Source organism: Telopea speciosissima, chromosome 2, assembly GCF_018873765.1.
Source record: "Telopea speciosissima isolate NSW1024214 ecotype Mountain lineage chromosome 2, Tspe_v1, whole genome shotgun sequence".
Taxonomy (NCBI): Eukaryota; Viridiplantae; Streptophyta; class Magnoliopsida; order Proteales; family Proteaceae; genus Telopea; species Telopea speciosissima.
This window is the reverse complement of record NC_057917.1, coordinates 7,433,629-7,455,883: the sequence shown is the minus strand read 5'-3', so window position 1 is coordinate 7,455,883 and position 22,255 is coordinate 7,433,629. Positions and strand designations below refer to the sequence as shown.

At 37.5% G+C, this 22,255-nt stretch overlaps 1 protein-coding gene and 1 long non-coding RNA gene across 2 annotated transcripts; both read right to left on the bottom strand.

The window, feature by feature from the left end:
- Positions 1 to 4,688: 4,688 nt before the first annotated feature.
- On the bottom strand, positions 4,689 to 20,262 carry LOC122651334 (coatomer subunit delta-2-like). The gene is made up of 11 exons (XM_043844681.1): positions 20,180 to 20,262; positions 19,769 to 19,808; positions 16,357 to 16,580; positions 15,008 to 15,250; positions 14,691 to 14,853; positions 14,230 to 14,534; positions 8,019 to 8,217; positions 7,766 to 7,919; positions 6,243 to 6,305; positions 6,043 to 6,139; positions 4,689 to 5,149 (listed from the first exon to the last, which is right to left on the bottom strand). The coding sequence occupies exons 1-11, from the start codon at positions 20,180 to 20,182 to the stop codon at positions 5,060 to 5,062; spliced, it is 1,581 nt and encodes a 526-aa protein (XP_043700616.1). The 5' UTR covers positions 20,183 to 20,262; the 3' UTR covers positions 4,689 to 5,059.
- On the bottom strand, positions 18,178 to 18,965 carry LOC122651336. The gene is made up of 2 exons (XR_006331439.1): positions 18,916 to 18,965; positions 18,178 to 18,221 (listed from the first exon to the last, which is right to left on the bottom strand). It is a non-coding gene; the product is annotated as an uncharacterized LOC122651336 (long non-coding RNA).
- Positions 20,263 to 22,255: the final 1,993 nt, after the last annotated feature.

Below are 22,255 nucleotides of genomic sequence, written 5' to 3'. Positions count from 1 at the left end.
GAAGAGATTAGAAAAAAACAAAAAGATTTCCGTGGTTCCCCACAAATTCTAGCAGCTGTAACCTTGCAAGCCCTGGAAATGAATCCAATCCCATTGAGCAGATTCTTTTGAAAACATATGATTTCAAATTTGATATCTATCAAATTGAAGGTTTAACAAGAAACCCGTAATGAATGTAAAACAAGAATCACCCAGCAATGAAATTTCAATTTACATAACAGATAGGAGAGGGAGAGGAACTTACTTAAGCTCTCTCTGTCTTATCAAACAACCAGAAGATCAGACCAGCACAGAGAAAAAGAGAAACTGATTAATGGAAGAAGAGAGATATTTTTCCCAACACAAAATAAGGATATTTATAGGGGCAAAAGTACCTTCCTTTTTTTTTTTTTTTTAATTATTTATAGGTTCTGTCATGTTTTAGTCTACATGGAAACTGTTAATGTCTTTGAGCAAGTTACATAGTTATTCATCCCTCTGTTGCTAATCACCGTCATAAGATGCCTCAGCAGTTGGAGACCATCATGTGCAAGTCTTCTTTTAGCAAATGGCCTGGGAATCTATAACTGTGATTTTCTTTTTGTTTTTCCTAAAATACTCTTATTTCTTATTCATGATTTGAAAAGAAGTACAATATTTTATGTTCTCTTGCAATTCTTCCGTTCTCTAAGTTTGTTTTAGTGATTGAGTAATCCATAATTGTTCAAGTGTATTTTGTAAAGCTCTGTCAGGTTTATCCCGATCCTTTAGGACATAGAGCCACATTTTAATGTGTTAGATCCTCTAATGACAATGACGTTTACCATGAAGCAATGATAAAACTGCATTCTTAATGTGTACATGTCTATTGCATAGTGAATATATGCCCGTATTTTTGCTCCCGAATTTTTACGGAGCAGTCGTATTATACACGTATTAAACACGTACTGTATTATTGCCATAGCGTTTTATTGCTCCGGATTTTTCGAAAAGTATTATTGCCGTACAGTCCGTTTGACTACCGTACTTATCCGTTCCCGTATTGTTGCCGTTCCCGAACTTACTAACTATGATCATGATGGCATGCACACCGTGAATTTTGGAGCTTCATATGCCTGATAAAAGCATAAAATCAGTTAATCTTACAGGAAGATTGTTGTAGATTTGCAAATATTAATACTTGCACAGTATTATTTGAGTACAAATTCTTGAATAAAAACTTCCATATTTTCTCATGAATCTTAAGATAAGAAAAGATCTTGCACACTATATTAAAGCGTTCGAAAATAAGTCAGTTACGTCGATGAAGTTAACTTTTGTTGGGTTCCACGTGAAAGCAATTATCTCACAATACATGTGAATAGCTCGATGTGGAGACATATAAGGACTTCGGACCTTCTCCTTAATGGTTACTTTGTGAGTTTTACCCAACTCCCACCAAGTGGTATCAGAGCTGGGGCATGGTAACTCCATTGTGCTTACGAGGACTAAGAAAATCCTCAGCTCCCACATGTGCTCCCACGTGGAAAAGGAGATTAATGGGATTCCACAAAAAAAGCAATTATCCTACATCGGATATGTATAGCCTAATATGGCACTCACATTTTGGGGACATATTATCCCATTCTTCACCTATTTATTTTTTGTCACTAGCAACCTATCTGACTTTTTCACATGAAGATATAAGCTTCGGAAGTTGACGGAAAATTTAAATTAAAACAACTTTAGGAAAATTATTATGTAACCATTGCAATTTAGGTTAGATTTATGTTCCAATCTATTCAACTTCTATTGTAATATCATAGAACTACTCAACTCCTTAATTTCTTCCATTTACACCTCATACATTCCTTCATTTGAATGCTATTATATATTAAAGGAAATGGAAGTAATCTCTACATGACATCCAAATGACATGAAGGGTGTGCAAGAAAAAAAAATTAAGAAGGTAAATTTTAATGTGAAACTATAATAGAAGTTCTAACGAATGTAGAAACTTAAATAGTTAAAGAATTACCCAATCTAATTGTAAGAAAAGATTGTGAAACTAGAGAAACACTAAACAAAAGGCAAAAGTTCATTAAGACAAACCATCTTTGATAAAATTGTTAGGGCGAAGATAGATAGGTCTAGGATTGAATTAAATACTCTCATGTGTATTAGCATGCATCATTGTATTTTTCAACTGTTCATGCATGCCATAAACCCTCTTGTAGTCCCTGTATTTTCAGATCTTTATTTTGCCATTGACAAACTCAATTTAAGTTGAAGCTCGACCGGGACCTCGAGGTCTACATATTCATTAAATTTGGACACCATTTGATTAGCAATGTGGTAGAAACTTTGGCCATCCAGACAAGCTTATCAAGACGGCCGTCCTGTGTAACTTAAGTCATTAAAAAAATAACGTGCATTAGGATGTATACATCTAATTAAGCCTACAATTTAATGGTGTGACTTGCATATTTGTGACTTGTACATTTGTCAAAACTCGAAGGAAGATTAGAAAGACCATTAAGAACATCACGCAACACCTTGGGCCAACTTTTAACCAAAATACGATCAACAAGATCTTAGTACTTTTTTCAACAACCACGAATTGGTAATATTTCTAGACAACCTATACCCCCCTACCCATCCTCAACCAGAAATTGGCACTTCATGTATACCTTCTTTGCCTCACTGCGCATCTACAAGTCCCCCTAACATGAAATCAATCGTACTATTCATCAAATGTGGGTTTGGGCTCCTCTCCTTGGAGGGCATCGCCCAATGAGCCATCCAACGGCTGAGCTGTGCCGCACACATCCCAGTGGCTGATTGGGCACACACCTGGATGTGTGCGGCACAACCCAGCTGTCGGATGCCTCATTGGACACTCATTGGGCAATGCCCTCCAAGGAGAGGAGCCGAATCCTCAAATGTGTGATTGTTCTTTTGTGATCTCTGTGCGCATGCTATTTTTTGGGATTAGGCTAGAGTCATGTAAGCAAAATAATATTGTTCGAGGGAGTTGGAGCAGTAAATCATCAACCACCAATTCAAACTGTTGTGGATTCCAATTTTTCTAGATTCCGATTTTGCCGAAAAACCGAATCCAACCACAATTCCAATTCGACTTGATAGAATTTGGTAATCAGATTCCAATTATCAACATTGAAAAAGTTGTCAATGTAGTTCTATAAAAGTAGAAAGTTTGTGAAACAGCTCTCCTCCAGCCGTGGGGAGTTGGAGGATCCAACCCAGCAAAAATAAGGGTGTTTGAATCATTTCACACGCAGGCCACGGCTGGAGGAAAGCCAGGTCCAAAAGTTTGAAAAGGAATTTATTTGCAATTAAGGTTGTGTTTGGTATGCATTCTTGATATAGATTTTGGGTTTTGGTTTTCAAGAATGCATACCAAACACAATGTAAAGTTCCGTCTCCCTACTGAAACCCCCAAAAATGTCAAGTTCCCAAGAGGAAGAGCTAACTCTCTCTCTCTCCATGTTGCTGCAGTTTTGAGCGAAAACCCTTTCCGAACTTTCCCTGCAAGTGTTTTTTCCTTTTAACTATTTCAGACAAGCGTTTAGATATTCTACCACCATGGTTGACAATTTCTAAAATATTTGTTTCTGAAGGTTTGATAACCTATGGAAGAGCCTCCTTCGTAAACATATCTAAGCTTCAAAGTTTCTATAAAATTTTCCTTTCGGTGGTCTGTGCAAAGATTCAAAGCAAGCATCAGCGCTATCAATAGAAAGCACGGGAGGGAAAGAGAATGGGTTAGGGAGCAAAGAGGAGCTTGTAGAGACAAAGTCAGTGAGAGCACATAAGCGGGAGAGAGGGCAAGAGGGCGCTGAGACCTCATGGAAGGACAGAAATGGAGAGAGAACACAAAAAGAGAATGACATTAGTGGGTGCAGAGAGAGACACATATAAAGGGGTAAAGGTGAGCGAAGAGATTTCAGAGAGTAGGCGCAGGGCTGCTGCCGATCCTCACAAGGAGGTTGTGCTTGAGATTCTTTCTCTTGAATACGATCAACTAAAATCTTTCCTTGCACCGCCACCTGAACCAGAGTCTGCCGCTATCGATGACTCGGTGGGGCGGAGAGGCTCTTCTAGGAGAGAGAGAACAGGGATTAAATTGGGGGTGAAAATGTCAGAAAAGTACATGATGAGGGAACCAACAACCACTGTTTTGTTTACTTTATGTAATAACCAAACTCAAAGTGAATAGTTCTGTTAACATAAACATTGGGTGGTTAGTTTTGTAAACCATAACCCAAAACCCAATGTTAGCTAATCTTGTAATTTTCCCCAAAAAAAATGGATTTCAGAATGCATTCTAAAACCAGAATCTACTTTGTGAATGAATGAATACCAAACACATCCTAAAAGAAAAACGGAATATATCACTAAAAAGAAATCAATATTTACTTTCCAATAAAATATTTTGTCATTTTAAACCAATACACTTTCCTATTGCTTTTAGATAGCTCCTGTAAAGTAAAATATTTTCCACTGAAACATAAGGAGTCTAATATCCTTAGCTTTTTAGTGATGAAAAATGCAGATGTCATGGATTAATCAATATATTAGTCCTTTATCTTAGTTAATGCAGGACCTGGTTTAAAGAAAGATTTCATGGGCCACCAAAAAGGCAAAAACTTAAAAGAAAGAAACAGCACAATGTGTCGATTGTGTTCACGATCATATAAGAGAAACCATTCAAACAATATCCAGACTATTCAAAGTCAGTTGCCATCTATTAGCAGAATATTGTTTTCAGATTGATGAAGGTGAAATGTGGGAAATCCCAGTAGCTTCAGAGTTCAAAGATCAAAGTATGTACTCTTCACTGTCCCACACAATAATGTTTTAGTATTTTTCTACACTACTAGGAAACACTACCTGAAAAAGCAACCAACCCTTGAAGTAACACTATCCAACTCAACATTTATAGGGGGAAAAAAAAACACACGAAAATTGGCTTTGGATGAATAAGAGGGGAAATTTTTTTTAGAAAAAAAGCCAGTGGAGAAACCATCACTTAGAACACAGCACAGACCTCAACCACTTGCCATCAGAGACATCCAAATCACACCACCTGGTAGTTCTCTGTGATCAACTGTGTTCGCTGAGAGAACTTTGGAGAAGGGCCTCCTCTTAGGGGCAATATATTCACAATCTGCAATATTTTACATTCAAGAATGTTTAGAATAGAAAAGAAGGGAGTATCTCTATCTTTTATAACAGTAATTTATCTACGCACCCAAAAAAAAAACATATTTATTATTATAATAGATTAGTAAATAAAAACCTTCATTGTAGAACGGGGATGAAAATGCAACATTTCTATCAATGAATACTACTATAACCCAACTATGAGAGAGAGACAGAGTAGAGACAAGTTCCCCGGAAAAAAAAAAAAAAAAAAAAAACAGAATTTCCCACAGGAATGAATGAAACCTGAGTTACATTAATGCATAAGAGCATTTCTGGTGGGAGAGAGTTCATATCCTACAGGGCAATGATAGAACTAAATCCCATCCTCAATTCTAACTATGATGGGAATGAAAATTAGGTGGATGCAACAGAAGAAATAGGTGTAACCTTAAACACCAACACAAAAACATGCGCGTGTGTGCACACACAAACTGAAGAACTGGAGAGACCATGGTGTCAACATCTTAGAACCACATCTCACAATGCTCAAAAGCCCAATAATGAAGGAAGAACAGACCTCCGTCTACAAGGTGCTTCCAACTAAAATTTTAAATATATTGGTCCAGCCTTCTCAACAGAAAGGAAGGAAAGTCTGGAAAACAGGAAAAGACCACTTACACGAACCCTTCAAGTGTATGGCTGTATGCTCCCTTCACTAACGAAAAGAAAACTAACACTAAATGTGAAACCTGGTCAACCATGCAGATAACAGGACCTGATAGCACCCTAAAGTCAAAATAATTTTAAAATTCCCCTGGCCAAGAGTAAGACCACTAAGCCTCCAGAAGTGCCTGGGGTGCTAATAGAGACAGAGCTAACTACCAAAAATTGTGTTCAGGTTTCGAGTTCACAGACCTTTAGATCACTGAATGTCTTCGCAGCAGTGCACCTGACCGAAATGGGAAAGAACACTGATGTATCTGCCGGAGGAACAACAAACTCCATCGACCCACTGACAAAAAATTAACAACACAAATTCAGACATCACCTGCCAGTTATCAATATAGAGATGGAACAAAAGTAGAAAATAAAAAATCCACACTTCAATTGCAGACCTGCGGTTAGACCCATCAATTAGTAGTATGGACCACTCCAATGTGGAATTCCTCGAGTCATACCTGCAATTCACCGGAAAAAAAAAGGTCAGCAATGTATTCATCGTGCTCTATATGACATCCTTGGAACCACTTAAAGCTGTTTGTAACGGAACTTCACCGATCGAGCTGCTCTAAGCAAAACAAACGAGATGAAATTACAGATATTCCAAGTCACTACACACACACACACACACAAAAAAAAAAAAATTGGAGAAAACAATGTTACCAGGAGAAATAAGAACCGTTTATCACAGACTCAAGTAATAGTCTAATACACATGAAACAAAAATAATACTATTATTGATATCAGTGATGGTGATGCATTATTGTAGTTGTAGTAAATAGTAATGACAAGAAATACGATTATAAGGTTACAATTTCCTTCCAGGCCCATGAAGACAATGCTTGTCTAGACAGCCTAAGTATCTGCTACATGAAAGCTACTTTGGTGCTGAAATTTTGTGGACAGTGTTATCCATGTCATCATCCACCCACCAAGTAAGAAGTTATAGCATAAGCACATTTGCCCACGTGGAAATATAAATATTTCAAAATTGGTAGAAGAGTACTTAGGCAACTTTTAACTGATGAAGATACAAAGACAAAAGTTTGAGAAATGCCCTTGAGATAGGACCCGAAATTCGACATGTAATTAATCCAAGGGGTATACCACCCATCCAACAATCAATTTTACCAGATCAACATTCCACATGGCTCATAGGTGACCTGCTAAGATATATCTGAATACGTCCGTGTCAGAGAAAATTTCCCCAAATAATAAGAAACATGATGGATGTAAAAAATGTATAATGTGTGAACAACATTGATAGATACATTAATTATGGCTAAGAATTAAATCTTGTATCCATGAAAATTTGACGTTCAGATACATATTTTTCAAAAAAAGAGAGGGTATTTATAGAAAATATTCTCATTTTTTTTAAAATGTCAGTAAAAATATTCGCGTGGGTTGAACGTGATATATTAGATTGGACAATTAGACTTCAATCCAGGGATTATTATGTAAGGGAGCAGTGTTCCAGCACATCCTACCCTAAACACATACCATCACACCCTCAATAACTGCAAAGCGGCAGTTCAGTTGGGGCCCCAATTTGGTGGAAAAGTTGTCCATGTCATCATTTACCCGTGATCAGAATTTCAGATCAGTCCGATACTTCCACATGTTGCTATAGATGTTTAAAAAAATTGTTTAAAAAGTCTAGAAAGTGAGCTCAACAAAAACCGCAAGTGGGAAAGCCCAGGCATGGTGACTCAAAGGACAAGAAAATCACAAATCTGTCCAACGGTCAGCCTACCAAATCATCAGTCCACGTGGCTGAAAGTAAAAGACATGTTAGAAAGGGTTTCTCGTATGGATGTGGTGGAATTTTTTCTTTAAAAGCTTATGGCTGTACCTAAATGTTTCAACAGAAAACTACTCACTAGGGAAGATGGAATAATAAATTGAGAATACCCACCTCCACTCCCCATCAATCTGCCTCACAGTGGGTGCCTCCCGAAGTGCAGGAAGAGGTACTGATATCACAACATTTTGCAGGTCAAACATTGATGAAGATTCATATTCTATGCTGACATATGTTTCACTTCCAGATACAGAGGGCCAGCAGTTGACTGTAAAAAAATACTTTGGGTAAATGAAATAAAAAGAAGAGAATGGAAAAAGAACAACTTATATCAGAAGAGGCAATTGCATAAAGAATCAAAACCCACTTGTCAATGGCACAACTGACTCATCCACACTCTGCATTCTCCACTTCAAAAGACCAACACCTGCTGTATCACCAGCTTGACCAGTCGGAAAAGGCCTATTATGATCCTTCAAGCCTAGAATATTGTTGTTGGAGAATAATTCTTTGTTGATATTAGGGTGAGTTTTGAAAACTATGCCAGAATTTTCCCCGGTTTCAATCTGCACATCAGATAAAGCATGTTAATCACTCATAAGCCAAAAACTATGAAATGCCAGATGGTAAAAGATTATAATATAAATGAAACAACAAATCATATCTGGCCAGTTTCTCTACAGTGTTGGTAATTTCAAATTCGTTTAAAACAAATAAAATCACCAAGAAATACAAAATTACGAAAGACATTAATAGTGAAATGCTTATTTGCTAAGTCCTTTTATCACTTTTTTGCTATGGCCACCGGTTGTCATTGTTTTACCAAATGTACCGTACTTCTTTTCTTAATAAAATTCTTATAAAAAACGCACTTAATTGCTAAAGAACCATTACTTGCCCTCAAGAATCAAAGCACCTTTACTTGAGCTTTTTATATTAGCCGGGGTGAGTGTTCCGCAATACCAATTTTACCTATGTATACCTTTCTTAAACAATAAATTAACATGCCAGCAAGAATTCTGAAATAGATTTGTACACTTATTTATCAACCCCGAGGAATCCTAAGCTAAGACGGAATTGATATTCATGATGAAGGCAACTACATAATTTCTTATGGCAGTGGATAAAACTTATTGTCAATCTTCATGAAATAGGAAACCTCAGTGAGAACTTCTATGCTTTATGTGGAAGATGACCTGTGCTCAGCTTGATATTCATGATGAAGGCAACTACATAATTTCTTTGGTTCAGTTTTTTAAGTCAAGTTGAACCTGTAGTTCAATAAGTTAGGGCCAAATTTAAGTCCCCAATGGGTTATATGTGTCATGGGCTAAGTAATTTTGAGTTTTCTATTGTAACAGGCCCATTCTATAAGCCCAAATATTAGGGATTTGAGGCCTATACTAGATTAAGTAGCTAGTTTGTATTTTACAATTGTTCTAAGTTGTAATGGTAATTACTTCTAGGCTAAGTATTACTAATTAGATGTTTCCTTTTTCTTAGACTTTCTAATTTTTGAGAGTTGCCATATTGTAAAGAATCTCTATCTATTTAAAAGAGTTTCCTATTTTTATGATGTAACTATCAACCATCAACTATAATAAATTAAGGAGGGGGGCATGCTGCCCACAGATTTTGGCTGTAAACAATTTTGCTCCATGAGAGTGAGTGTGCTGTGGTGAATCAGACACAACCCAGATGGTAAAGCCTATTAGTCGTATATCCCCTTTTACCTTCTTCTTCTTCCTTTACTGTTCTGCAGAGTTTTTGAGCAAGGCATCCAACTAAGACCTACTTTGGGTGCCTTCTAAGTTCTAATCTCTATTTTTTGTTTCACTGTTATATCTACCTTTGGTTTTGTTCCACACATAATATTCTGCAGGTTTTATCAAAGTTTACTGTCATAGGATTGCTGTTCTGCCCATTTGGTGTAACAAAACTTCAGACATGCATTCCTCTCTAACCAATGATCACATGATCTTCAATTTTTAGTATGTTGTTCAACTCCTTCCCCTCTACATTTGATCCAAGTTTGGTGCTCATCCAACCAGCCACTTTTTTCTGGTTCACGATTCTGGTTTCTCATAGGTTTGCTACTGTTTATTACTTCAAACTAGGTTACCTCATCATAAAGATAATACATCTTAACAAAAAATTAAGTAGACTTTCTAATTACCTGCCGTTTAAGAAGTATTTTAAGCCTAGTTGTAAAGCCTCACCTAGGCATTCGGGGGGTATTGAAAGAGCCAAGGCGAGCATCGCTTTTCTAGTTTCACAAAAGGTGCCCACCTAGGTGTCTAGGCAACACCTACAACACCTTGGGTCACCTATATATATATATATATATATATATATATATATAACTTAAATGTATTTGGTTTTTGGGATTCCATTTCTAATGGATTAATTTGCTGGTGTTAAAAACTCAGTTTTCACTTCTCAACTCTCAGTCTCTCACATCGAAACCCTGGCACCCCGCAATCGAAGCTCGAAAGGCAGAAACTGAAAGGGTTTACTCACTGCATCTCGTCTTCTAGCAACCTTACATCTCCAGCTTTGACAGGTAAGTCTGTGTGCAATTGTTTTTCTTTTTTTTTCACTTCCTTCTCGCTACGGCCTCCTCCTCCTCCTTCTTCCCCGTGAGCCGTGACACACTCACAGCCTCCCACCCCCTGATGAAAATAAGCCACTTAGAGCTTATTTTAGTAGAAATAAGCTTTGGGTTGGGTCATATATGTATTGGTACTTTGATCCCCTGGGTTTTTTTTTGTAATGGGCCTAAAATATGGGTAGAAAGTAGGAAAATGGGATTTACTTCCTTATTTTAGTTAGAGTCCTATTTTGAGTCTTTTTCTTTATTATTTCACTTTTCTAGTCAATTTAGGTTACCTTATTTTAGTGGAAATAAGCTTTAGGATCATATATGTATTGGGACTTTGATCCCATGGGTTTATTTTGTAATGGGCCAATTTAATGGGCCTAAAATATGGGTTTAAAGTAGGAAAACGGGATTTACTTCCTTATTTTAGTTAGAGTCTTATTTTGAGTCTATTTTTTTTTATTTCACTTTTCTAGTCAATTTAGGTTACCTTATAGTTGAGGATAGAGTTAGGCCTTTCCTTTTTAGTGTCTAAGTCTATTTTTGAGTCTTCTAAAAAAGTTTGTAAGGGAAGCCAGCATTGTACACGAATTTGATTAATGAAATATTGGCATTAGCCTTTGTTAAAAATCCTGAGATAGGTTGGGTGAGATGCCCAAGGTGAGCTGAGATAGCCATCCCCTTCCCCAACCCCCTCCATCGATCTCCAATCAAGCTACATTCCAGTTTCAATTCTGCCATAGCCGATCTCTTGAAGAGACATATTCAGTTGCTGGAATTTCTCTGCAAGGTTCAAGATATTTTCAAACAAGAAGTAAGTCTGAAATTGAAATTCTGCAATTATTCTTCTTCCCTTTTAGAAGGCAAGGTTCTAAAACTCGGATCTCTGAACCAACTCAGTTCTGGGAAAAACCGAGTTGAGTCGAGATCTCGGCGAGTTGGTGCATTTTTTTTTTCCGACTTGAAGCCTCATCTCGATGGGTTTTAGACCTAGTTTAGGTTTGAAACTTGGTATTCAGGCTATTTTAGGCCATTTAAACACAACGGCACTATCAGATTTTGCAAAAACAAAGTCCAAATATGAGTTTCACTTTGGACCATAGGTTGGTAGGCGTCGAGGGCGACGATGTACTAAAATACCCTACTCCACACAGTTTAGTAATAGAAAGCAATCAAAACATTCAATTAATGTAAAACAACTTAAATAAGCATTAGAAATGTTGAAGTGTACAATACATCAATCTTTAAACAAATGTTACATAAAATGTGATATGCTAATGTATTCAACCCAAACCATATCCACATAGAATTCCCATGTCATAGTGTTGCTGTAGTTTTGCACATAGTTTGCCACAACACTGATATAAGTGTTGTCATCAAAATATTTCAACTCCCCTATCCTAGGGTATAGAAGAGGCGGAGGCGGTTGGTTTGTAGCGTGAGATCCACTACTACTGTCATATTGAGGCATGTATGGGTATGGCTGGTTTGGGACTGGGAATATGGGCCCAAAACCAGACCCAATGCTTTGATTGTCAAACTCATGTGTTGACTGCCCAAACTGACCACAGCCACTATATTCGGAACCGGTGCTCTCCTGGCCATAATCATAGTCATGATGAGACTGAGATGAATGCCACGGCTGTCGCTCACTAGAAGTATCTATACTCATGCTTCCGAAACTTGCAAGCATGGTATTCATACTCATGTCATCATCCTGAGCCTGTGATTGTTTGCGACCCTTCTTTCTCTTGTACGTAGCGTGGGCACCATGGTCTCGATCCTGTGTAGCATGCGTAAACTAAGACTCACCTGTGTAACGCACAGGTTCCGCCTGCGTTTCCACATCATACTGGTACTGCTCGCGCATCCCCTCATGACGATCATCATAATAACCACCACTTCGCATACCAGCAGCAAGGTCATCACCATCACCACCACCATCACCATCACCACCACCACCATCACCATCACTACCACCACCATCATCATTATCATCATCATCATCATCGGCACTTCCTATTGCAGCCTCAAAAGGTCTCGGTGACTCTGAATGTGCACCGAGACCTTTTGAGGGTAGATGGGCCATTAAAAGGGTAGATGGGAATTAAAATGGTAGATGGGCATTAAAGGAGTAACTTAAGTAGGCATTAAAATGGTAGATGGGCCATTAAAAGGGTAGATGGGCATTAAAATGGATCAAACCGAGATATCGACCAGAGATCTCGGCGAGATATGGACAAGATGCCTCATAAAATGGTTCAAAATGAGACCTCGAACCGAGATCTCGCCGGACGAGATCTCACACTTTTGGGACTCGCCTAAGGTCTCGTCTCGTTTTGATCTCACACCTTTGGGACTCGCCTCAGGTCTCGTCTCTTTTGTTTCAAAAACCGAGAAACTCAGCGAGATCTCACGAGTGCTAGAAGGTCACACGCAAGGTGATTTTCGCGAGAATTCTACCCAGCCAAATCTAATCGTTAGAACCTGCTGAAATTTTAATCGAATCTTCCTCAAACCCTAAGAGATACTTGATCCAAAATTCATTACCATCCACCCAGTCGATTGTCTGAAATTACCGTTTTACCCCTTCCATCCTATTTTTACTAGGATTCCTCAATAACTTCAGATTTAGTCATCTGATTTAACTATAACTTTCAGCATCTTTTCTCTCCCATATAATCCACTCTCCTAACTTAACCCTAACATCTAACCCTAGGTCTCATCAAACCCTAACCTTAATTTCACAATTTCACATAATTTGACCTAGCTGATTTTCCCAATCCATAACAGATCCTGGTTATTGGTTCTAGTTGGTCTCCTACCAATCTAGAATTACATTAACCACCCCCCCCCTTCATTTGCAGTCTCCTCCTCCTTCCCTGTGTGCAGTAACGCACTTGCAATCATTTTTTTTTTTACCCATCCCAAGTGTTTCTTTCTTTCAGAGTTGGAGGTTGGAAATTGGAATCACCCCCAGGAGTAGTAGAACATCCCAAAGGCCAAAACCCTGGTTTTTTATCCTATATAAGTCTCCCTACTGTGAGAACCAAGCCTGCAACCAGATAAGTCTGTGTTTGCAGTTTTGTTAGATAATCTAAATGCTAAAGTACCCCTTGTTCCTGTTCAAAATCCATCAGTTCCCTATGCCAAACCTAACTTCTATTGTGGTTCTCAAGTAAGTGTTCATCTATTGAGAACCACTTATTTTATGTTGTTCTCTGAATTTATTTTTAAATGTCCAAGAGTTCATCAATTGCATTTTGTTGGTTTTTCCTAGTTACTGTACATTATATTTCTCTGCTTATGCTTCAGCAAGAAGCCAAGAACATTTATCAATCAACTTATTCAACTCACTAAGCTAATATATTGGCACAATTCTATTAATATAATAATTTGTTGTTCATATCTGATGTTTTTAGAAAAATCACAAATATTGTAAGAATATTGGCCGCAACTGCATATCTTAAACTTTAACCTTTTTGGTTCATTATACCTAGGAATTGATTCATTATAAATTTGTAAAACTAGTACCTTAGGCACTTAATAAAGTGTTTTACCATAGTAAAATGCCTTGGCAGTTTTGCAGACTATGGGAAATATAATGGCTATTTGGCGTTTGCTACACTAGTAGTAGTAGTAGTAAATATAATGGATACATATAAAAATAAAAAAAATAAAATAATAAATACCAGAATGCCTAGGTCGCCTAGGCGCTGCCTTATTGCCTAAGCGCTTAGGAAGGCCCTCCAACGCCTTGGGTCGCTTAGCGCTTTGACAACTCTGATTTTAAGTTTAAACATATCAAACAAGTTGTGGGAGAATCTGTGTCTTAATTGTGACCAAGACCTTCCTCATAATAAAGGTTACAAATTCTTCACCAATATGAAATCCAATCGAAAATATCATGCCAACTTAGATGTAACAACCCAACACTTTACTATCAGCAGGTTGATTGAAGTGGACAGAAAGAGACTACCTGGACTTGAATAAACGCATCCTCCTGGCTAAGAATCTGGAGCAAAAGGGTACCTTGGACATCAAAGTTACTGACCCCACCATCTCGCTTCAGTGTCACATTAAGCTTCTCTTCAACAGTCAATGTGATAGGATCAGTTGGTGGCGGTGCAGCTGTTCTGGCCTGACCAGCAGTTGGTTGCATGTCCTCCAGAATGACTTCACCTTCAGCTTTAAGAGATTCCAAGAATTGGTTTGTTCTCTGTGTTTTACCAAGCTTCATACCAAGCCCTTTAGGAGGAGCAGTGGCAGACGCAGAGGGACGACCTGGTAATGCAATAGAAGTATTCAGAAAGTCACGCCAGATGAAAATTGATGAGGTCATTTAGACAGTTCAAAAGAAACAAGAATCAGCTTCTTCACTCAAGATTGATAAGTCATTAAACAGCAACAAATTTATGGAATTCATGCAGATGAACAAACCTTTGGATTTGCTAGAAAAGGTTTCCACTTCAGTACTCATTCCATTTCCAAACCCACTGCTGCTACTAGATATGCTCATTTCGCTAAAGCTACTGTCAATTCGTCCAGAGCCTGTCATTTGGAGAGACATGAAACCCCCTTTTTCACTTCTGGTTCTATCAATCTGCAGAATATTAAGTAATACATAAGTAAAAAGCTTAGAAGTTGAAACTTTAGAAGGAATGAAATGAAAAAATAAATAAGTAACAAATAAAAAATGATGCAGTACAAACAATTAAATAGCCTCAGAACACTGGACCATCAAAGATTTGTAATACCTTGCTTTTGTCAATCTCACTAGCTTTCCGCTTCATGATGTCCTTGGTTTCATTGATCTTGCTCTGCATTACCAGCCTGTGCAATCTCTCTTCATGACTGTCCATCTCACAGTACTGTTTTACCTGTGCAACAGAGACGTTTTCTCTGTGTCCAAGGGAGATGACTTCATCAAAAGCAAAAATCAGCTCGAAAGCAGCCTTGCAAATGCCCTCTTCTTCTAGAGAGGGAGAATACTCAGGAACCTGAATATGTTTAAGGAACAACTTCATAACAAAGGCCATGTCTGAAAATGGTAGAACCATGATAAAGACAGGAATGCCTATATTATAAGTTAAAGAGTAATTGAATTAAGTATACATAAGTGGGGCCCCTTTAGTTCAATTGGTTAGATGATTGGGTCTAATTTACGAACCAAACTCACAGATTCAAGCCCTTAAGTTTCATGTGCATCTTCCAATAACACTCCATGAAACAGATTTATCGAATATCACATTGCATTTAGCATAAGCATAACCTTTCCCCACATGACCCTTCAATTTATACCCCATAATTCATGGTTTTTTTCCCTTGGACCCTTTTTTTCCCTTGCATTCCACACAACTACACTTACACCTTTATCAAAAGCAAGTTATGAAATAGAAGAGAAATCAAAGCAAGAATAAGGACGAATATTGATTAGAAATAATGCACCTTAAAAACACCATAAGAGATATTTCCTCTTGCATTGATTAGGACATTAGATTTTCTTAGGAGAATGTCAGAAGCATGGTTCAAAGTGCTTTTAAGTATTGGTAGTGATATAACAGCTAGAAGAAACAGAGTTTCTTGGCTAGGTGTTGAGGATCTATATATTTCAAATAAAAGTAAAAAGAGATCAATAGAAAGATTCCTGCATAGAGGCTCCTCATACTTCTCACCTTAAGGCTTGTCTTTGGGCAAATGAGATACAAGCTATTTCTGTTTCCAGACATCTACCACTTCAACTCAAGGTTTTTAACTTTCAAGACATTGATTAAATGGTCCCTTCAACATTTTTAGAATGTACCACTTAATTCAACAGAATTCAATTTATAATCATCTTTAGCCTGAACATACCATTATGAAATTGCTTGGCAGAGTGAATATCAAGCAGCTGACAGGAACCCAGTCATTTAACAAAAGCACCTTCACTAATCTTTGCAAGATTATCCACCAGCAAACCATATTAACCTCAGAAATTAATGCATTTTACATCATTAATGTGGGGAATCAATCAACTGAACTATATCATCCGTAATTCACTGAAGCGAAGTGGACACAAGTATTAAGAGAAATAACTGCTAATCATAGACCAACGTAAAAAGGATACAAGTTTAGAGAGCAGTCTCAATGTCTCCAAATCTTCAAGAATGTTACTCTGTTTGTTTGTTACAAGTAACAAATATAGAGCTTCTATTGGCTGGTACACATAACGCACGTTCTCTGTCTCAACATACGTATGCTGTCTTCCTGTACCAACCAACTTGGGGAAGGCTGCAAGTAATCCCTCAATCCTTATGCGAGACATGTCCACAAACTCCCTCGAAACCAGAGCTGCAAAGAAATATACATTGACCATCATGGACACAACTCCTATGTCTAAGATAATGAGATTATCACAAATTGGTGATACATTTCCAGACATTACAAAGAAAGCAGCAATGCACAAGCATATCTCAAAGTTAGATACAACCATAGTTCAAGATTTTGCAAAGTATCGAAACAAAATGCTATGCGATACTAGGAAATGTCCAGATTTCGGTTGAAATTCCGGTGTTTCGCCGAAATATTGGTCCAATATTTCATTTCACTGAAATTTCTGTCGAAATGTAACATTGCTTTAGTAATAAAACCATGGTTTTGAACGAAATGGGTCGAATTTCAACCCATTTCGCAGGTTTTATCAGTTTCAACAGAAAACCTTCCAAAACCTCTTGTTTTTTTATTTTTGTTTTGGCCAAATGCCAAATCACTCCCGTAAAAACTTGGAACAAGTACTTGGGGCTGTAGAGTAATGCACTGGAAGCAACAATTTGCTGTGTTCTTGGAAGAATTGTGCAAGATTCAAAGTTGAAGGTATACCACTTTCCCAAAAAAATTGGTAAAAAGTTGGTGGTGGGCCTTCAATTTTTTTATATGTTGTACACACCGTCGCCCGATCAATAACTTCATGGAGCCAGAATTTATTTTATGTTTTAAAAATAATTTTAAATTTTCTGAAAAAATAATAACTTTCTTGCAATAATTTTTTTTAAAAAAAATAGGGTTAATACAGTGTTTGACTATTTGCAGCTAAATTTTATATGCTAGACACTGTTGACTTATCTACGGCCTCACAGAGTCAAGTTTTTTTTTGTCTGAGAATTATTTTAATTTCTAGATTTTAAAATTTATTTGAAAATTTGCAGAAATTCAGAAAAATAGGGGAAATTAATCATGTATGATGTATTATTTATGAAATGGTTATAATTTTGTCCATTCATTCTTAATGCATATTTAAGTTATTTTAATTAAATTGAGTGTGTTCTAATACTAAACTTTGTGTGAAATAAGAAATATTAGAGAATGTATAAAGCAGCGTACAACAACCAAACTAGACTCCAAAGCCCATTTTGGGTGTGATTTTTAAAAATCTAAGGGTCTCACTATGTTTAGAGAGACTAAAATAGGGTTTCCTAGAAGTTTCAGGACCTAATTTGGCCATTGGGACCTCAAAACCCTTCACCGAAACTTGCAGCAGAAACCGTCCAGGTTTTGACCAAAATTTCAATTTCGACTGAAATATTTCAGTTTCGAGCTTGGTCAAAACCAGGCTCAAAATTGAAATCTTGAATTATGGATACAACAAATAATAATTAGACAATTACTCTATGCAATCTGGACTACAATATAACAAAAAAAATTCCTTTACCATTACAATTTAATTGGAAAAACAAAATGATATCAATAAAAAGGTAGTTAACTCCATTTTGTGATCAATAGCTCTTTGCCATAGAATTGCGTATTTAGTGGTCCCAATCGTGATGACTCCCTCATCACGTTAAGTCAAGCTGACCCGAGTCCTACAAATAGAATCTCCATTACTGTGACTTAAGGCCCGCCTTGCCAAACCTGTTTTTCCAAGGATTCTCACAAGTATAGAACATAATGCTTCTATTATTTTAGTATTAGTTAGTGATCCCGGATCGGTGAGTCCTTTTGATGCAGGGAGAAATTGGCTCACAAGGTTCTTTTCCAGAACCTGGGCCAAATGCTGGTCCAAAGGCCAGCCCCAGCCCAACCCGAAGGCAGGTCTTTGCTGTCCCAACCTGGCCCCGCTGAGTTTATTTTATATAGTTCTTTTTGGGTCCACTTGGGTCCATTATTTTGGAACAGCTGCTGGAGAAGACTTTTTGTATTCTTAGTTTGTCTTTTCATGTTCGTAGGTTAATTAATGTAGTGGGTTTTACTTTCCTAGGTAGTATTAATTAGTCTTTTAGTTTTCCTAGATTATTAGTTATTACATCTTGTTTGTAGTTCCTATGTATTGGGAACAGCTTTCTAGGTCTTGGGGTTAGTTTCAATGTCTAGGAATTGTTCTCTATGTATGGGGAATTCTAAAGGGTTTTTGGAATTCTAAGGGTCTCTTAATGTTATTTTGCTGTATTCAAGATTTCCATGAAACACAGAATTTTGAAAAAAAAATTCCTCTTGTGAGAACCCTTGTGCGAAACAAGAGCTGTGAGACTCAGCAACCCTGGTGGGTCTCCTGCGGATTGGCCTAGGAGGGACTCCTACAACTGGTAGACTGGTGGGACTCCAGCTCTACAACCTAGCTATCTATTTTCATACCTACCTATTCTCTTCCAGATTCGATCTTGGCTTACTTAGCCTCTCGGGTTTGCATCACCTTTCTTCCGTGATGACCTGTTGGCACCAGTCCTACATTTTGTCTCTTGTCCAAACCAACTGAACATTTTTTTGGAGCATGTGCACCAGAAGCAACAAGTCACTTTCTACCTCAAACCCAAAAAGAGGCATCTCTTACCTATTCTAATACCTTTGAAGCTGAAGTCTCATGTACGGTTTAATTGGAAAAAAAAGATATATCAATAAACAAGTAGTTTCATATAATTCTTATGTCTGAGACCAAAACCCCTTAATAGTTAAACAGATACCCACCTGTCCTTAGATCTCAAGAACAGTTTCCTCTTAGTGGCACTAAAGGTAAACTTCATTGAAGAAAGCAAACAAAAGACCAAACATTTCCCTAAAGCCACTGTTCTTGATCTGCGGAACAGGTATAGTATATGAAATTTTCTACCAGTAAAACAACACAAGCAATATGTCTTCAACATAAAGGATAACTTCACAAAATTTACGAAAGATAGTTCAATAAATTTCCAAGGAATCTAATAATAAGAAAAAGGATAACGTTCTCTGTGGGGGAGCACACCCTCCGCCAGCGCCCCCCCTCTGTCTCTCTCCTCCCCACGTGAAATGACCCATATGGACTGAGGAGAGAAACAGAGACGGAGGGACTGGCAGAGGTGCACTCCCCCACAGAGAACACTCTCAAGGAAAAATACCATAACTCTAACAAATGGTAAATCAGATTAAAAAAATATATATTCCTAACAGGAAAACAAAGTGCAACTGCCATCATGCAACTCAAAATGCCAAGATAAATTTAATGCTTATAAAACAACATATTAAATCCAGAAACCATGCAAACATACTCGCCCTTCTGGCAACAAACTCACCTTTACCAGATTTACTTATAACAGAAGCTGCAAGGACCACCTATTCACAAAGCAAAGAAAAAGAAAGCAATTACTACAGTAAAAGGATATACAATTTTGATATGCAAAAACGAATGTACGAAAAGAAATAGTCGAAGAGTAGAAGCCAAGAGTGATTATGCAAATATATTTAAACATATATAGGCTGCCCTGTGTTCTAGGAAATTGGTGTTATTATAAGAGAGTGTTAACAAAATACGATTGATTAACTTGCTCTGAGGTAAAGTGAATTAACATAGATCAAAAAATTCACCAGAACTACTTTATTACCTCCACCAACTGCTTCCTATTACAATGCATCTGTGCAGCATCCAGTCCACACAGTACCATCATAAAAAGTAAATGAATAAAAAAGAATATAGTTAATTTTACCATTTTGACCCTTCCCAAATCAAACAGTCGCCAATTGTATGGGAGCAGGAGTCGGACTATTGTAGAAACAAAACAGCTACAAAAACAAATATTGGTTAAAATGTCATAAATCAGCCATGAAATAATATATAATGGTTACTTCTTTTGCTAGAAAAGTATAAAAATCAAATATCTCTAAATTCACTAGCTCAACTGAAGCATTGGCAAAAAATTGAAGTACAAATGGAAACTCAGATCAGCAGTAGACTCAAGAAAGAAACACCAAATCACCATTTTGTTAATCAGTAAAAAAAATGCTCATTAAAGATGCTTGGGTTGTCCCCTTATTCCTACTCAATACACCACCCTCTACCCCCCCCCCCCCAAAAAAATATATATATAAATATACAAACACTCATGTACTGGTCTAATTTTGGTCAGTCACTTCTCAGCTGTTTAAAGGGCGTGTGTCCTTGTCCACATCAGTTCTCAAAGTAATTTTCCTCATTTGTTGAATTCTCATCAAAATATTGTTTCATGCCTAGTTAACAAAAAGCCTGACCCCAATGGCCTAATGAACATCCCAAAGGACCTTACGATGTAGAATGATCACCAAATAGGGCTTATTTCTTTAGAAATAGGCCTAGGGTTGGGTTATATCCATGTTGGGCCTTTGTTCCCAAGGGTTTTTTATGTAGTAGGCCACTTTAATGAGCCTAAACTAGGGGTACTTAGGTTGCATACGGGATTAGCCCAATACTTAGTTATTTTTATGTTTTTAGATTGAACCGGTTTAGATTTGGCTGCATCCAATTGGTTCAATGGGTCTAATTTAAGTGAAGTGTTCCTATTGGTTAATAGGTTCTTTTATCCTATTGGCTAATATGGAATCTTCTTTTAATTAGTTGTTTTTAAGTTAGATTCTTTTATTTTAAGTTAGTAGGGGTAGTTAGGACATTTTAGTATTTTAAATTAGTAATTTGAATTTGATTAGATCCCTTCCACGATTTAAGTGAGGAGGAGATTAGATTGTATTAGGATTTGGCTTAGGCCTTTAATTATAAATAAAGGAATCGTGGGAGGCTCCCCCACAGCAGATTTGAATATAAAAAAAAAAGAGATTTTCGTGGCTACTTGCTGCTCCTTGCTCTCCAAGAGTGTGTGCATCCTTGTGGGCTTATCAAGGTGGAAGGGTGGGTGGAATCCTGCGACTCCTTATGCCGTGACGGCTGGGAGGATCCCTATTTCGAAGGTGGTTTCATCCTTCAACAATCCAAGCTGCTGCCAGAGGAATCCAGTGTAAGTTTGGGTTTTAATTTTCTGTTTTATCCTTTCTTTCCTTCCCCAATCGATCCCCTTTCTTTTCTGTCCTATTTCTCATAAACCCTAGACTGCTACATTCTGCCCAGATCTGCTTACCTATCAGAAGCCATCCAAATTCTGACCATAGCCTCCCCTCAACACCCTCCCTACTCGACCCAAGTTGCTGCCCCTTCCCATCACTCCAACCCTAATTTCTGTAAAAAGTTCCATTAGCCATTAAACCCTAAAATTACAGATCTCCCACTTCGGACCATCAAAACAGGCCCATATTAGGATCGAACCTCCCTCCCACAGTGCCCTAAACCCCCATTAAAAACCCTAGTTTTGGCTATTTTCCTTAGTTTTAGAACCCGAAACCCTAACCCTAATTTCTGTGGGAAATTAAAACTGATTCAAATTCAGATATTTTTATACCATAATGACCCTCTAAACCTGCAGATTAAAACCCTATAAACCCCATTCCCAAATTCCCATCCTAAACCCTAATTTTGCCCTAAAACAGCCCCAAATCAGCCCTAAACAGCAGGCTTGACCAAAGCTTGATTCCAATTGGCTCCTAGTAGGATTATCACCTATTCTAGGACTACATTACCTTATCTTCATAAAGTACTCTGGAAAATCCATACTCCTGTGAGATTTAAGGATCAAAGGGAAATAAATCATGAGAATGTGCAGATATCTGACATGGTACAGAGAATAAGGAAAAACCAACCCATCTGTTTCCCATACTGGCTACATATGCAATTGTCACCTTAATGGATATTTAATTACCCA

Excerpts from the sequence above, each read along its gene's own strand:
- LOC122651334 (XM_043844681.1), bottom strand. Across the intron at positions 14,854-15,007 it reads GTGAGATTGACAAAAGCAAG|ATTGATAGAACCAGAAGTGA; the intron begins GTATTACAAATC and ends AATATTCTGCAG. Across the intron at positions 5,150-6,042 it reads AGACATTCAGTGATCTAAAG|ATTGTGAATATATTGCCCCT; the intron begins GTCTGTGAACTC and ends AAAATATTGCAG.